Source organism: Porcisia hertigi, chromosome 36 (assembly GCF_017918235.1).
Source record: "Porcisia hertigi strain C119 chromosome 36, whole genome shotgun sequence".
NCBI classification, from domain to species: Eukaryota; Euglenozoa; class Kinetoplastea; order Trypanosomatida; family Trypanosomatidae; genus Porcisia; species Porcisia hertigi.
Window position 1 is genome coordinate 2,391,780 of NC_090595.1, and position 15,942 is coordinate 2,407,721.

The 15,942-nt window shown below is 56.7% G+C and overlaps 4 protein-coding genes across 4 annotated transcripts; all 4 read left to right on the plus strand.

The window, feature by feature from the left end:
* Positions 1-413: 413 nt before the first annotated feature.
* On the plus strand, positions 414-2,627 carry JKF63_00597 (uncharacterized protein; the record flags this gene model as incomplete). The annotated part of the gene is made up of 2 exons (XM_067896648.1): positions 414-2,297; positions 2,346-2,627. The coding sequence occupies 2 exons, from the start codon at positions 414-416 to the stop codon at positions 2,625-2,627; spliced, it is 2,166 nt and encodes a 721-aa protein (XP_067752805.1).
* A 998-nt stretch (positions 2,628-3,625) lies between these two features.
* Positions 3,626-8,203, plus strand: JKF63_00598 (uncharacterized protein; the record flags this gene model as incomplete). Its single annotated transcript, XM_067896649.1, has 1 exon — positions 3,626-8,203. One exon carries the CDS (start codon positions 3,626-3,628, stop codon positions 8,201-8,203), a length of 4,578 nt encoding a protein of 1,525 aa, XP_067752806.1.
* Positions 8,204-10,305: 2,102 nt separating this feature from the next.
* On the plus strand, positions 10,306-12,111 carry JKF63_00599 (uncharacterized protein; the record flags this gene model as incomplete). The annotated part of the gene is made up of 1 exon (XM_067896650.1): positions 10,306-12,111. One exon carries the CDS (start codon positions 10,306-10,308, stop codon positions 12,109-12,111), a length of 1,806 nt encoding a protein of 601 aa, XP_067752807.1.
* A 2,788-nt stretch (positions 12,112-14,899) lies between these two features.
* JKF63_00600 (uncharacterized protein) lies at positions 14,900-15,508 on the plus strand (the record flags this gene model as incomplete). Its single annotated transcript, XM_067896651.1, has 1 exon — positions 14,900-15,508. The coding sequence occupies one exon, from the start codon at positions 14,900-14,902 to the stop codon at positions 15,506-15,508; it is 609 nt and encodes a 202-aa protein (XP_067752808.1).
* Positions 15,509-15,942: the final 434 nt, after the last annotated feature.

Genomic DNA, 15,942 nt, shown 5'->3' on the forward strand with positions numbered 1-15,942 from the left:
CCCGCGCAAAAGCCTTCTTATTTTCTCTGTTGATAGACAACCGCGCATCCACCGCAGCATCACGCCAGCGCCACTCATATACCTACAGAGGCACGGACACACCAGTTCTCTCTAGCAAGGCGACCCGAGGCAGCAGCAGTGGTTTTCGCAAAGAGCTGAAAAACTTAAAGCCGATTTTGATTTGGGCATTTGATAGAATTTTGAACGGAGGCTTCCTTTGTCTCTCTCCGTGTGTGTGTGTGTGTGTGTGCGTTACCTCAAACAGAGGTGGCATTCATGAGTCGTTCTAGCGGAGGAGAGCATCTACTTAGCTTCAACTCTCCGTGTGCCTCGAGGCATCACACTGAGCTGCAACCGAACTGACGAGTTCACTACGTCGAGCTGCCTTTCCTCCTCTACGACAGATTTTCGTGATGTCCTTTGGCGGCTTTGGGGTCGGGGCGAGCGCTGGTGGATTCGGGGTGAAATCGGAAACAGTGACTGGATTCGGCGCGACCTCATCTATCGGGTCCGGAGCTAACACCGCAGCTCCTGCGAGCGGCGTCTCTGGATTTGGAGGTGTTGGCACCAACACTGCAGCTGCCGCAACCACCACAGTGGCTGGCGGCTTCGGCACTGCGCCCGCTGCTGGCGGCTTTGGTGCCCCAACCGCTCCTGCTGCTGGGGGCTTCGGTACTGCGCCCGCTGCTGGCGGCTTTGGTGCCCCAACCGCGCCTGCTGCTGGGGGCTTCGGTACTGCGCCCGCTGCTGGCGGCTTTGGTGCCACACCCGCGCCTGCTGCTGGGGGCTTCGGTACTGCGCCCGCTGCTGGCGGCTTTGGTGCCACACCCGCGCCTGCTGCTGGCGGTTTCGGTGCAAAGCCCGGCTTCGGTACTGCGCCCGCTGCTGGCGGCTTCGGTGCTACACCCGCGCCTGCTGCTGGCGGTTTCGGTGCAAAGCCCGGCTTCGGTACTGCGCCCACTGCTGGCGGCTTCGGTGCCACAGGAGGTTTTGGGACTAGTCTTACGGCAGGAAGCACTGGTGGTTTCGGTTCGACGACCGTCTCTGGCTTTGGCGTCGGTCGCGGTCCTGGCTTTGGCATAACGGGCGGACTTGGGGGTACGGCCGCATCTGCCGTACCGACAGCTCAGCAATACCCATACACAGGTATAAAGGGTCCCGGCAATGCCACCAGCTGGGCACGTGACATTGACTTCTCCCAGGTGACGGAGCAGGTTCGCTTCGAGGCGCTACCACAAACGCTACAGCAGCACCTGATCGAACTGCGCAGTTTCATGCACGCTGAGCGCGACGCAGCCAAGAAGGTATACTTGTACTTCAATGAGTCCGATGGTGCCGGTTCAGCAGCCGGCGCGACCGTCACTAGTGCCATCGGGAGCTCTTCCACCACGGCGTCTTCCTCAAGCTATCGCCAACTGGTTGCCCAGATGGCAGCTCTTAAGGGTGGTGGCAACCGCGCTGTCGATCTTGTTGCGGTGCACTGCAATCAGCATGAAGGGCAGGCGCGTCGTCAGCTACAGCGCCTTGAGAAATTTGAAGCCAACATCCGGGACTACGAACGGAATGTCTGGGAGCCGTTGCTGGAGCAAGGATTGCCATCGTCGCTCAGTGGAAGTGCGGTGGGGGTCCGCGGTGGCGCGTATCGTCCTGCGGTGAGCAATGGTGCCGCGTCACCTTTTGTGGCCTTGGTTGAGGAGCTGAGCCATCGCATGGACCACGTCAGCAGCGCCCTCGCTGAGCTGGAGGCAACACTGGTGCCTCCAGGACGTCCGTTGCGTGGCGTCGCTGTGAGTGGTCGTCACAGTCACCATAACGGCAGTGTCATCCCGAACGACGCAATTGCACAGATTAACGCGGCCCTTGTGTACGAGCTGAGCCAGCTGCGGGATTCCTCCTGTGTGGCCGCGCACTTGCACAGTCGCGCTGATATCGCCCGCGGACTCTTCACGCGCCAATTTGGACAGGCTGAGGCGGACGTGCTATTTGCCGATACTGAGCAGCAGCGCAATAGCACGTCGACGTTCCGCCGGGCATCACTCTCTACGTACTTTGACATCCCTCCGCTTCCACTGCAGGCGCAGCTGCCTGCCGCAACACCGGCTGGGAACAACACCATGGGCAGCGCTGCTCCGACCACCGGGTTTGGAGCAGGCGCCGTCTCTGCGCAAGGCAGGGGCTTTGGCGCGACTTCCAGTGGCGGTGCCGTTGGTTCAGCTCTTACCGCTGGTACAAGTGGTGCGGCAACCAGTGGTGGATTCGGTGCCCCTGCGACGGCTGCGGCCGCACCGGCGGCGGGGGTGGCTTAGGCTCTGGTGCGACTGCAGTAGCCCCCCCAGGTGCTCCAGGCTTCAGCCCTGCAGAGGAGGGGGGGGCGGTGTCACGTCGACTCCGGGGACGGGTGTGTTTGTCACCACTGGAGGGGGGGGGGGGCAGGCTTAGCCGCGGCAACGGGCGGTTTCGGTGCTGCTTGGCCACCCGTGACAGCTGCTTCCGCTGCTACTGGGGCACCTCCCTCCGGGCCATCTATGGATCCTGCAGCCCCCGCGGTTGCGCCTACTGCCTTCAGTCTGGGTGGTAGTGCACCAGTCACCGGCACTGCCTCTGGAGGTGACGCCAGGCAAGGCTAAGGCTGTCGACAGCAACGTTCGTCCATCTCGGCGAACCCGTTGGAGACAAACTACACGTGTAATCGCCTGTGATCAAGCATTGTCCCTCCTTTGAGTGTGTGTGCGCGTAGCAAAACCGGGGAAAAAGGGTGGAGATGAGAATCCAATAAATACAACATGTCCATCGAGAGATGGCGACAGAGATAAGCAAGACGGGAAGAACAGGAGGGGATGGCGTTACACGGGGTGGTGGTGCATCACGCTCTCGTGTCGTCTACGTTAGGTTGCCCGGTGTCTATTAGCGCAACCCTGTTGATGTGTGGTGGAGACGCGACGCGCATATGAAGCGGAGCCCCTCCACCCACAAAAGAAAACGCTTGCCCAAGCGAGTTGGTCCACCGTCTGGAATCTTCACAAGGACACATAAGCGATGCCATGCACTGCTATAGCGACATAATGCGTTACCCACTGTTGGTGTTGTTGCTCTCCGGTGTGTGCGTCCACGTAGCCGCTACTTCTCTGCATCGCATCTCTTTTTTTCATCCTGGTGTTTTCCATCACTCTTTCCCTTTCCATTTCTCGCCTTCGGACGTGTCTTGTCCCCCATCACCTGCGCAGGTACGAGCACACCTTCGTTTGTGGAGCGTACTAAAAAAAAGGGCAGACTCGGGGGACCGTCTAGCGGTAGACCCAAACTCGCAAAAAACTTGCCACTACTGTGTGTCCGCGGTGGTTGCGTGCGAGCGTTTTTTTTTGTTGGGGGAGGGAGTTTCCCTTAGACACACACACTTTCACTGACACACACTGACCCATGCGCACGTGTGGGGCTTTGTCTTTTTTTCTCTCTTGCCCCCCCCCCCCCCGTGTTTCTTCATGGTTCACATGTACACATCCGCACATTTATTTTGTCCAAGCGATTACCCCGTAACACTCAGGCGCACGGACAGAGTCTCTGGGTAGTGCCTGGCTGACACGCACCCACACACCACAGTATACGTCAGCAGCATCTAGAGGGGCACATGCTTCAGCACTGCCGACTTTCACTGGGACCTGCCGTTACCGCCGGGGCGTCTATTTGCGTGAATTTCAAGTCTTTGGGGCCGCAGGATTTTCCTTCTTCGTTCATATGGCCTCCACCGCAAGAGGCTGTGGCGGAAGACCGAGCGCATGGAGCTTCACGCTCGCTGACAGGGTCTTCAGAGGCTCTACCAAGTACGGCGAGCTGCTCTGAGTACTACAGTCATCGTCGCTCGCCGTTTTCGGTGCTGCGCAGCAGGCAGCGTTGCGTGGGTCGGTGCGCCTCAGGGGTGTTGCCCATGTCCTACGATACCGTGGTGACGCCGCGCGCCGGCAGTGGCAGTCGCAGGCTGGCCGTCTGCGGGCACCAGCTGTGCTGCTGCAGTGCACTTTTCTACACAGCAGCACCCCCTTACTCATCCCCGTTCCCTGCGCCGCACTCGAAGTCGGCCGCGTCGTCGTCGTCCGCAGAGGAGCGCGTGGTGCGTGTGCGAGATGATTTTCTGTGGGCGCTGAAGCTTGCAAGCGTTGAGCGACTGCTGAACACCACCGTCGGTGAGGGGCTCTATCGACAATTGCTGGGCGGCATGGAAACAACGGCAACAGTGGTGCTGACCTGCAACGATCTTCTGGCGGCAGCAGGGCGGCATCCGGAGGACTCCACTGCGGAGGCGTCTTCGGCTGCGTCACAGGTGTCACCCCCGGCCACGAGTACGTACGTGGCGCGCCTGTTACTGAGTGCCGATGAAGACAACCGGATCAAGTGGTTACAGGAGGAGTCGGCCGCAATGAGTTATCACGACTACTACTCGCGTGCACCGTCTCTGCGTGCGCTCTTCGTGATGTGGTCGATACACCAGCAGCAGCAGCAACACGTACATGCCACCGCTATGGGCTTTGGTGCAGAATACGAATTGTCCCGCAGTGACGTGATGGGTCCAGGTCCACGCCTCAGCACGCCGGTCACAGCACAGGCGCCCAAGTCTCATGTCCCTCCACCGACAATGGAGGACATCCAGCACATTCTCCTGCGTATGAAGAAAGGAAAAGTAGAAATGACGATGTCCGACATTGCTGCTATTGCTGCCATGGGTGCGGCGTCAGCTGTCCCAGGTACGTCGATGCCCTCTGATGAGTTTTTTGATGTGATCGTGCGCGATCTGCAGCCTCGACAGCTCGCTGAGGCTCTGAAGCCGCAGTCATCAACGCCGCCCTCGTCTGTTCATGGCAGCGGTGCGTCATGCGATGAAGCGCTTGTTTTGCAACATGTGCTTCTTCTTTTGCTCCTACTGCGCTACTTTTCACCTGAAAATGCAGAAGTGATGCCTGGTTTTACGGCAACGTCCCCGCCACCGTGTGGCTCGTCCTTCACGAAGCCTTCCACCCAAGACTCTGACCACTCAAAACTACCACCATCTACAGCGGCTTTCAAAGCAGCAAGCGAGGTGATTCAGCTGCGCAGGTGCCTCACAGCGCCACAAGAGGGCGATGATAAGGCATCCCGTGGATTGCCTTGCTCACCGACGCCTCCCTCCGCCGCTCGCGAAGCCCTTCTCACGTTGTGCAACGAGGTGCTGAAGCACGCGTACAGGCTGGCTGAGCGGTTGCAGATCGAGGCGACGAGTCCGAATCTGCCAGAGTTCACGACGTGGCTGCTGCGAGAGATGACGACGAGTGCGGTGTGCGAGCACCACTTCAAGCGTCTTGTCGACCGCAGCATGACAGAGGCGCTGGTCGCACTGGAGAAGAGCGGTCTCGTGAACAAGTACTCAATAGATCTCAGGGTGCTGGTTTGCCAGGTGCTTCCATTGCTAGAGAGTTGCGGTAACGAAGACTTGTACACAGCCGTACTTCGAGACGTTATGTCAGCCCTTGAGGAGAAGGTTCGGCGGGACAGGCACGCCTTCGATCAGGAGGACATGCTGTACTTGGCAGAGCTGGGAACAAAGCTCTTCGCCAGCGGCTCAACTGGCGGCACGGCTCGCGGCTACGGCCTCTTTGACCAAACAGCGCGAGGGCAGATGGAGGAGCTGTACGTGATGGACGGGAGCCCGTGGGCGCTGTGCGTTTCTTCGTACCGCTCTCTAAAGGAGATGGTTCAGGGTATTATCGGTGACCAGCGGCGTCTGAAGCAGCAGGTGCGGGAGCAGCTCCGGCAGCTATCCAGCTCTAGCACCATCTCCGCTGTGATGACAGGAGGTGCCGACGCTGAAGGCTGTCGCCCCGCGTGCTCAGATGGAAACGACACTCCAGTCTTATCCTCTTGCTTTCCTTCAGGCTCTAAAGACAGTAGTGTCGCTCGCGGAGAGGCTGCCGCTGACACCAGCCCCGGCAGTGCCGTCTCTGAGACCACAAACGAGAAAGACCCCGGTAAACCAAACACCGCTGCTCCTTCCAATGTCGCATCCGCCCCAGCAGCAAGCTCACCGCGGATTCTCGTGTCAGCAACGCTGCGGCAGCGCTTCCTAATACTTGTTGAAGAGTTGGTCAAGGCGCAGGTGGATGAGAGTTCGCACCACTCGGAGAGGCCGATTGTGGTGAGCACTGAGCTGTTTGCCTTTGTGACGCAGCACGTGCCGGTGCCGAACATACAAGATGAGTACCGCCGCAAGATCTTTCTCCTGGTGAACGTGGCCGAGGCCCCAGAGACGACACACCGGCGACTCGCGGAGCGCAGGGAGGAGCGCTCGGCTTCTGAGGATGGAAAGGTCTATAGGAACCGCCGTCGTCGGCGTGTCAGAGGTGATACAGCCGCCAGTGGCATCACGGAGGAGGAGGGCGTGGAGGACACGCATGCTGGGCCAGACTCAGAGACGGCAAACGTGGGGAGCGACCCACACGGCGGCGCGAACGAGATTCCCGCGGAGCTGCGCTTTCTGGTCAGCTCTCTTCCCCTCACGCTATCACCGTGGGCGAGCGTCATGATCTTGCGTGAGGTGCTCGCTGAGTCTGCCGGTCGAAACCCTCGGTACACGTACGTGCTCAACGCAGCTATTGATCTGCAGCTACCTATGTCCACCACGCGGTCTCGCATTGCCACTACGCTGAACATGTGGCGCTTCCTCAACACACAGGCGCACAAACTGAGTCTGAAAGAGAGCGTCATGATGAAGCAGAGGTGTGCGTGGAATTTGCCAATGGCGTATGTGCTGTCCTCATACTGGTCTCTCCTCACGTGGCTAATTCTGGCCAGCATCCTCACGCTCAACGTTGTCGGGATCGACTTTGAATCGCAGATAGTCGCCAACTCTCTTTTCAGAATGTTCGCTCCATGGGAGGAGATGTGCGTGCCACCGACTTCCGAGGCCAACGGGGAAACGTGGAGCACGCAGGCGGCGGTTGACTTGGCGTCAGACTACTTTGAGCACGCTGAGATTGCCGATCGGCGCCGCGAAGAGCACCAGCTCATAAGCACTGACGTGCTCCTCTCCTCGGCCTCCTACTTGATTCTCGGACACGACGACCAACGGCGGCCGTTGACTGTAATCCCCATCGGTAGTGATTGTACCGCAACAGGTGAGGAGCGCATCGCTGAGGAGTACGCCGCAGCAACGTCAGTACTACGGGAGCTGTCTCTGCACGCGCCGTTCCCGTTCTTTGTCGATATCGAGCGGTCGCTGCCGATTGAGTACGTGGAAACGCGCATTGCGGAGCGCATTCGGCGTGTTTCCTTTAACAATACCTGGTTCCTGCCGCGCATGATCATTCGAACCTTCCCCCTTGGCCGCCGGTACACGGAGCACAAGCTCGTCCACCACACCTGCACACAGGCAAACCTCACGCGGCGCCGAATCACGTTTCTGCTGTACATTCACGACGGCGTTCCCGTCACCCCACAGTTTATTCAGGGGTTAAATGACAGTCACCTTTCCCGACACGCGAACTTGGTGCTGGTGGTGCACGAGTCCAGCCTTCTCAAGGGTGGCACTACGCCTGCAATTCTCACCAAGATCAGCCTGTCCGGCACAGCTAGTGGCACCTCATCAACAATCGCCTCTGCAGCCGCTGGGATGATTGATTCCGTGCTACCCAGCGATCTCAGGGACCTGTCGCTGTCTCCTATCGCTGCGTCGAAGGCTTTACACATGCGCGTACTGCCGTATTGTCGGCAATACTACACCAGTGATGGCAACGTGATCCCGAGTCTTCAGGGGGATGAGGGCACAGGGTATTTGGAGGGCGGTAACAGCAGCACACACCGCCCTCGGTGGGAGCGTGCTCTGGGATTGGTGCGTCGACTGTGTCAAAGGCTGGAGACGGATTCAAGCGCAGCACCCTTGTCGGCTCGCCTGCCGCTCTTTGCGTCCGCTTTCAGCAGCTGCCGCGTCTCTCTTCTCCGCAGACGAGAGCGGCAGTGTAGGGAGGCCGAGGAGAAGGCTGCCGCCAACCAGCAGAGTCAGCGCGGCGGGTACCGCATGTCTGCAGCGGAGACATGGGTGAAGTGGTGGCGGCACGCGGTGTCTAGCGTGACATCTGTCAAAACGCGAATGATACGCCTCTGCTGCGATGGCGTACTGGACGAGGAGGAAAAGGACAATTGTGTGAGGCCTCGAAAGAGCCACCACGTGAGTCGGGAATGAGCAGACACCACGAGGGGGGGGGGTGCAGGCGAGTGTGTTGTTGGTCGCTTCCACTACCCTGCGCTACTTTATGTCCAAAGTGTGATGGTCCGCGCCCGTCACGAGGGTGTAAGTCGAGCAGCCGCACCTTTGTTGGCATCAGCACGTCTTCCGCGACAAGCAGCACCGTGCCGATACCCTTCCCTCTTTCCGAAGCGGTTTGCCGGCGCGTGTGTGCGCTGTCTTGAGGGGCGATGACTTTCCCTCTGCGCACCTTTTGGAGGTGACTTGGAGCCCATTGGGCAGTGCCACCGCCGCCGGCAGTGGACCGCCTGACTTAACCATCCCGACGGTAGCTCAAAGGCACTTTTTCACCTTCACTGCGTTGAACAAGGGCATCACATTGCCGCCGTCGTTGTTACAACCTGCGTGGTCCCTGAGGCCTTCACCTCTGGCCGCACCTAGCACCTCGGCATCGCCGTGCTTGTCAAGTGGTTCACAGGCTGCTGCTGCTGCGGCGGCGAGCTTTTCCCACAGGCTTCGCTATTTCTGATGAGGGCACATGAAAGAGGGGGGCGAGTACATGTAAGAAGTCGGTCGAGATGCTGGCAAAGCTTCGCCTCACTTCTCGCTCCCCTTCGTGGACTACTTTGCGAGGAAGGGCGGCGACGGTGGAGTTTTGTTCGCGTGCCCGGACACATTTGCCTGTCTGCGTGTGCTTTGGGGATAGTGGGAAGGAGGGTATGTGTGTAGAGGTGCGGAGTGCGAGTGGAGTGGCGCCCACTTCCTCTTCGTGTGGACATCACTGCGACAAAGGGGGGGGGTTGTGCGCAGTTCACGCACGGTTTCTTCTTTATTCCCCCCCTGTTATTTCTCGACCGCGCGGCGCAATTTTTAGTGTGTCATGGCGACAGTTGCCAACGAGTGAGAGCGAATAAATAGGGAGGAGGATGGGCGAGAGGAAGAATCGGAGTCATGTGTGCGTATATGTGGTGTGAGGTGAGCAACAAAGTTCGATGTGTGGGAAATACTCATCCACCCCCTATACATGTAAGCACGCACATACATACACCCACTCTGTACACACACAAGATGTATACCAGTGTGCATCGAACCTTTACTGCTCTTTTTTCTCGTTCCCTTATTCCCCCCCCCGCCCCCCCCGGGGGGGGGGGACGACAGCACCACCACACCCCGATGTTGAGCACACCCATACGCCCAGACGCAAACGACCAAAAAAAAAGAAGTGAACTGACGGAAGGGAAGGAGTTTGCCTTCCCATCAAGCGTCACGCATTGGACAAAGCAATGAAAAAAATGCTACTTTCCCTTTCTCGGCTTTCAGTCTTCATACAAACCCGCACCTCTTTTGTTTCGTATTTCCTTTCTTACGGACTGTGTGTACGTGTTGACTAACTCCTATTTGCCGGCACCTTCCTCCCCCTCCCCCACTTGGTGTCGACGTTGATGTTGTTTTTACCCCGTCCACACCTCAACACTCACTCACACACACACACACACACACACACACACACACACGTGTGCGCAACCCCGCATGTGTGATACTACGTACATTCTCAGTCCACTCTCATATCCCCACTTTCTTCTCCATTTGTATGTGTTCTTTTCTGCTAGCCATACATACATCGACACACATTTTATAGTCACTCTCTTCTCAGTCATCCTCTTCTTCAGTGAGCGTGTGTGGACTAGCTAGCTTGGATCAGCCCTCCTATCCTCTCTTCCGCGTATCACGGCGATAATCAAACAAAAAAAACGGGGATAGAGCTGGAGCGGCAGCAGTGGATAGCCGTAAAGAAGGAAAAAAGGCGTCGCATCCGTGCTATTGAATAAACACATACACACACACACACATATATACACATAGACAGACGCGCATCGGCTTCCTACGCAGACATCACACGGCAAACGAGGAAGCGGTCCACTTTTGCCACCAAGCTGTTTTTGTCGTATTGGCGCTCTGGAGATCTCCAAACCAGCGGCTGCGCAGAGTGCGATCCTCTGCTCTTTTATTGTCTTTTCGTATCTTGGCCGTGCACATACACCTGTCCCCTTTCGCCCCCCCCCTCCCCTCCCCCCCAAAAAAAAATTGATTTTTCAACAATGGCGACTATTGGTGCACTAGACGCGTTTATCCACAGCGGCGCCGCGATCGCTGATGGGATGCTTGAAGAATGGATTCAGATGAGTGACATCTCTGAAGCCAGCAAGTACTACTGCGGTGACAGTGCAGCCGTCAGCGAGGCGGTGCGCCGTGTGTCTCGCGTCATCGTGAAGAAGTACTTGAACGATGATTGCGCGGATGTTGTGCCGCTGCGCCAAAAGACAAAGTTTTGTCTGTTGTTAAACAATTTTGCCCTCTACACACCGGTGCGGCCAGTCGTCTTCGAGTGCTTGGAGAGCATGACAAGTATCTTTGAGAAATCCATCAAAGACGAGAGCAAGATGCCTTTTGACTCAGAGCTAGGCCGCATGTCGGAGCACGTGCTTGTGCTGCTGATGCGTGTGACGGACTACAAGTTGAAAGCGGCAGCAGTGCACGAGTTTGCGGAGCAGAACACGCAGTTTGCTATTCAGCTTCTGTTGGCGATATTGCTGAAGGAACCGCCATACGAGTTCGTGCTGCGCTGCAATTGCATTAGCGGCCTGCTTGGTTTCACCCAGCCTCAGGCCTTCTTTGGTCCTGGGGAAAAGATCGAGGAGCACAGCTGCACCAACTTCACAGATAAGGTGAACTTTATGCTGAAACTCATGCTGCATTTGCAGGCAGTTCAGGTGGTGAGCGATGTGCTCGGCGAAGCCATTGCAGGGTCGGAGACAGTGTCGTTGTCGCTCCAGTGCGCCGTGAATAACACGATGCAGACCATCATGAACATTTTCAAGTTCGCCTCAGTGGAGGCGAGGCAGTGGCGCCAGCACATTTTGCTCTCCACGACCTTCTTCGACGGGACGGTAATGATGTATGCACAATCGCTGGTTGCAACGCTGCACGAGATGATGACCGCACCGGCGCCGCAGGTCGCTAGCGAGGTGTTGCACTCTCTCAACCTCTCTTTCCTATTCGGCTCCTTTGCGACCTATCACATGGGGGAGGCAAATCAGGAGGTGCGAATTTTCTGCACGTTTTTTCACGACCTCTTCCAGCTGTCTATCCGCCCGATCGTCACGGATGCTCGTGTGTCGGGGCAGGTCATGGTCATGTACGTGAATCTCCTCCACTTCATGTGCAACGTCGACGCAATGGGCGGAGAGATCGGCTACTCATTTGACGGTCTGTTACCCGAGTTGTCGAGTGAGGCGCTGCTGGCCACCGTTGATGCCTTCTTGACGAAGGAGGTGGGGGGCTGCGGGCTGTCTTTCGCGAACGCTTGGTATCGGCAGTTCCGCCGTATCACCACCGACACCTTAGTAGCGCGCGACTCAACTACGTTTCAGTACATTGACCACCGCTTCCTTGGCATAATTATCAATCTGTCCGCCCAGCAGGCCCCACTTGTCGCACCGACTGCCTCGGCTGGTAGCACTCGTCTGCTGGGCGAGATGCCGGCGCTAAAGCCGGAGAAAAAGAACAAAATTTCTATCGACAAGGCCGCCGTGACGATCCGGCACAAAGTAAAGCCTTGTGGGCAGCAGGACTGCATTGAGGGCGTCGACGCCGACCTGCTGTGCGCGCTGACTGGCTCAGTCATGAAGAATCCTGTTTCCTCACCCTACGGACAGACATACGAAAAGGAGGCCATCATGAACTGGTTGGAGCAGAACGGATCCGTCTGCCCCATCACAGGTCGTCCTTTGACGGCGACCGAACTGCAGCCGAACGAGGCTGTGGCGACAAAGATCATGCAGCAGATAGTGCATCAGACCATGGCGACGCAGTCGGTGACAAAAGACGACATGTACAACTTCTGAGGAGGAAATAAAGGAGGTATGGCTTGTGATCAGGACATGTTTCCGTGCTCAAATCGATCTCCTCAACGGCTTCTTTTCTGCGCTCGCTACCTCCCTGACCAGGCATATGTTCATGCCTGAGCCATGCATTGATGTATGCTCCGACTTTAGGTATCTGCACTGCTGCAGGGCTTCTCGCCTAACACATGCGCTCCACGTTACAGGCGAGCTTTTTTTCTTGTTGACGATGCACGAATTCTCTCTCCCCTACCCTGCGAGGTGGGTGGAGTCCCCGCAATCAATTAATCACCCCTTTTATTTACTTGTTTATGGTTGTGCATTCTGTGTGTGTGTGTGTGTGTGTGTGTGATAGTTCATTCTCTCTCTGTGTCTGTCTGTCAGCCAGAGAAAAGGGTAGGCGTGGTGGGATGGAGTAAGAAACGTTTTTTTTTGTTTTGCACACGGTGCCCCTTTGCCGTACAATTTTGTAGCTGAACCCCTCACCTCCTCCTGCCCTGTCTGCCGGCTCATTGCGCGCTGCGAAGCAGCGGTGGGATTCATGCTTACACCAATGCCAGTTTTCTTGCCTCAGTACGGCTCATTCCTCAAACTCTGTCCGCCCCTCGCCTCGCAGGTCGCTTCACAGCATCTCCCACGATCGCGAATCGTCAGGTGGCGCATCCCTCAGGGTAGATCAGGTTTCCCACAGCCGCGGGCCCTAGAGGGGGGGGGGAGGGGGAGGGTGGTGGGCCGCACGATGTAAGTTTGAGTGACGTCGATATGTTGCTCAGGGTATGGATGATGCGGACGTGTTTGCCGTTGCAGGCGGCTTCGCCTTCACGCCATCCAGGACCTGTTCGCTGATACTCGCAGCGATCAACTGCTCTGACCTCCCTGTGTTTGTCAGTGCTTGTGGGAGTCTCAGGGCCAAGTGGATTACGCGTTGACAGTGTGGACTAGGCGCTTCCTGGTTCCTCTCCAGGAGGGAGCACTGAGCTTCACCCCTACGCCTTGGGGGTCCCCCGATTATCAATGAAGGGTGAGGGGGGGGGGAGAGGGAGTAGGGTGGGGTGGGTAGGTGGGGGGTGGGGTAAGTAAAAAACGAATAGCCAAAAGGATGTCGGAGGCGGCCCCTTCCGTTTTGTGGCCTTTTCTTCCTTATTTTATTCATTCACCCCACCCCCGCCGTCTTGGCCCGTGCTGCTTCGTTTTCACCCGTCTGTCATCTCGCTATCGTATCTCTCTGTGTGTGTGTGTATGCTTCTGCCTCCCCATATGCGTGTAAATATATATATATATATACATATACATATATATGCGTGTGTGTGTGTGCCTCGCTGCCAACCTCCTCTGTTTGATGAGAAGACACATCCTTTTCCATCTTTTTTTTTCGTGTCCCTCGATTACATTTGCGTATGCACAAAGCGAAGGCGTGTAGGTCGACTACTCAACTATAAGACGTGAAAAAGGTCACCGAGTGCGAACACACGCACATCTATTTTTGACTGTATACAACCCACACTTCACGTGCGAGAGTGGAGGCGGGGGTGTGTGGAAATTGGGATGATGATAGTGAAATAGAGACTTGACTGGAGAGAGAGGATAAGGCAAAGGAGGGGGGAGGGTATGGCTAGGGCGCGGGAGGGGAAGAGGGAGGGGGGGGGGCGCACGTGGGTTTCTCTTGGCATCGCACATCTTTCCCAAGCTCGTTCTTTTCGTTCTTTTCGCTCTTTTCTTGCTTAGTTTTAGTCAAAGGGGGTGAATTCTGGGTGTAGGGTTTATGCAATGCACATGATGGCACATACCACGTTCTTGTTGAGCGAAGGAGTCGGGGGAAGGTTGCTTGCGCACTTGTTCGCGAAGGGCTATGGCCCTATTAGTATCCTTACGTGCGCCTTGATGCGCGCTCTTGGGTGGTGCTACATCAAGGAATTTGTAGAAGAGTGGAACCAGCAGCGAAAAGAAAAAATCACTGAATTTATGTGTGCTCGCGCTTTTCTTGTGCGCAACGAATGCGAATAGACTTGCACTACTCGGACTTTGTCTTGGTTGAACGTTGTAGTTTAGCTTTCTGTAGGTTTGGGAGCTGCGGCTCTTCTCTTTGTGCCGTTACCGATGTGGCACTTACGGCTTGCGCCGGGGTGTGGCACAGGCAGAGTGAAGAGGAGGAGGGCAGGAATCGCTGCTTCATTTTTGACTTACACATGTGCGGTCATGCCTCAAAATCCTTTACTTCTGTCCTCCTTTTCCTTTTTTTTTCAATGTGTTACCCCTCCCCCCTCCCCCTCCCCCCTCCCTCTTCCCCACTCGCGTTATCAACGGCGTGCATACAATCCTCCTCCTCCTCCTCTTCCTCCTCCTCCTCCTCAGCTTTTCTCTAGTGGGCGTGGATTTACGTGTTTGCTGCTCCCTAAACACCCTCTCCTCTCCTCTCCTCTGCGCTGTCGTGTTTGTGGGTGGTTCTTACTTTGGAAATACATCGCACTCGTACACAGATGCAATAGAAGCACGAAGTGGTTTGCAGCACTAGCACCGCGGAAAGGGTTTGGATACGAGTACACACTATCTGCAGTGTCTGTATGTATAGACACACACACGCACACACACATATATATAAACATATATTGATAATCTGTGCCTGCGCGAGTGAAAAATAGCACGTCGAGTTTCTCTCTCCCCCCCCCGCCCCACCGGCGCTGGTGCCCACCGTCCATTTCCCTTTAACCTCCATCTTGCCTATTTTTATTTTTATACTGCTCTATTCATCCTTGCCCGACTTTCTTCTCCCCCCCTCCCCTGTTTCCCGAGGATGTCTAGTAGCAACAGAAGTGGCGGCTTCAGCTCTTCGTCGTCTGCCGGCGATGTGAGGTCAGCCCGAGCTGCCACTGACAGCGTTCAGGAGCGGTTTAGCGCTGCACGCAAAAACCCGGAGAAGGAGCTTGGCATCCCACTCGACGAGCTGGAGAGGCGGCAGCGCGAGGCGCGCAAGCAGCGCCAGTTTGTGAGCGATGCTACCAGCCGGACGTTTGACGTGAGAAGCTCGGCGCGAGCGCAGCAGATTATGAACCAGGGCGTTGACAAGTACCAGCGAGAAAAACGAAAGAGAGACCTGAAGAGCAATCTCTCAATATTGCGCAAGATGCAGGTGGTGCTGTGTGTATTTAGCGCCGGCTTCTTTGGCTGGTTGCTGACGACGTACCTGCTTCCGCAGTACTGTGCTGTACAGGACCGCAATCGTCGTATGCAGCTACGCTACGAACGCGCGCAGCGCAGTCTCGGGGGCAGCAGCGACAGTGTTACGGCCGCTGCAGGGGGTGCAAACTCTCCTGGGGCAGCAGTGCCGCCTGCTGGTCCGGTGGTGCGCGTTTTTCGAGTTGGTGAAGGTGGTGGTGGCGGCATAACGCACACCATTCAGTGAAGGGAGGCCTCTCCTCTGCGTCTTTGTGTGTGTGTGTGTGTGTGATTTCACTGAACTCTCCTACTTATCGCCCCTCCCTCCCCCCCCCCGCTCCGCTTGTCGCTCGAGGCACGTCGTGCAGGGAGGCATACATCTACGGCAAAACATGATACATTAAAAGAGGGGAATAATCTCAACGCAATAGCGCACCGTGCGCGCGCTTGGCATCACTTCACGCATCACGCACGTGTCTCAGCGTGGCAACCGTACATACAGACTCGCTTCTTGGCTGAGGGGGTTTGAAAAGGGATGACCCTTTTTTGGCCTCTGCCTCCTTCGAGTTCAGTCGCACACAGCGCGGGGGCACGTGCTTTTCCCTGGTTTCTGCTGTTCAGGGCATCGCTGGGCCGCTGTGTGCTGTCAGTTATTCCCCCGATACTCCCCTTTCTAACCCT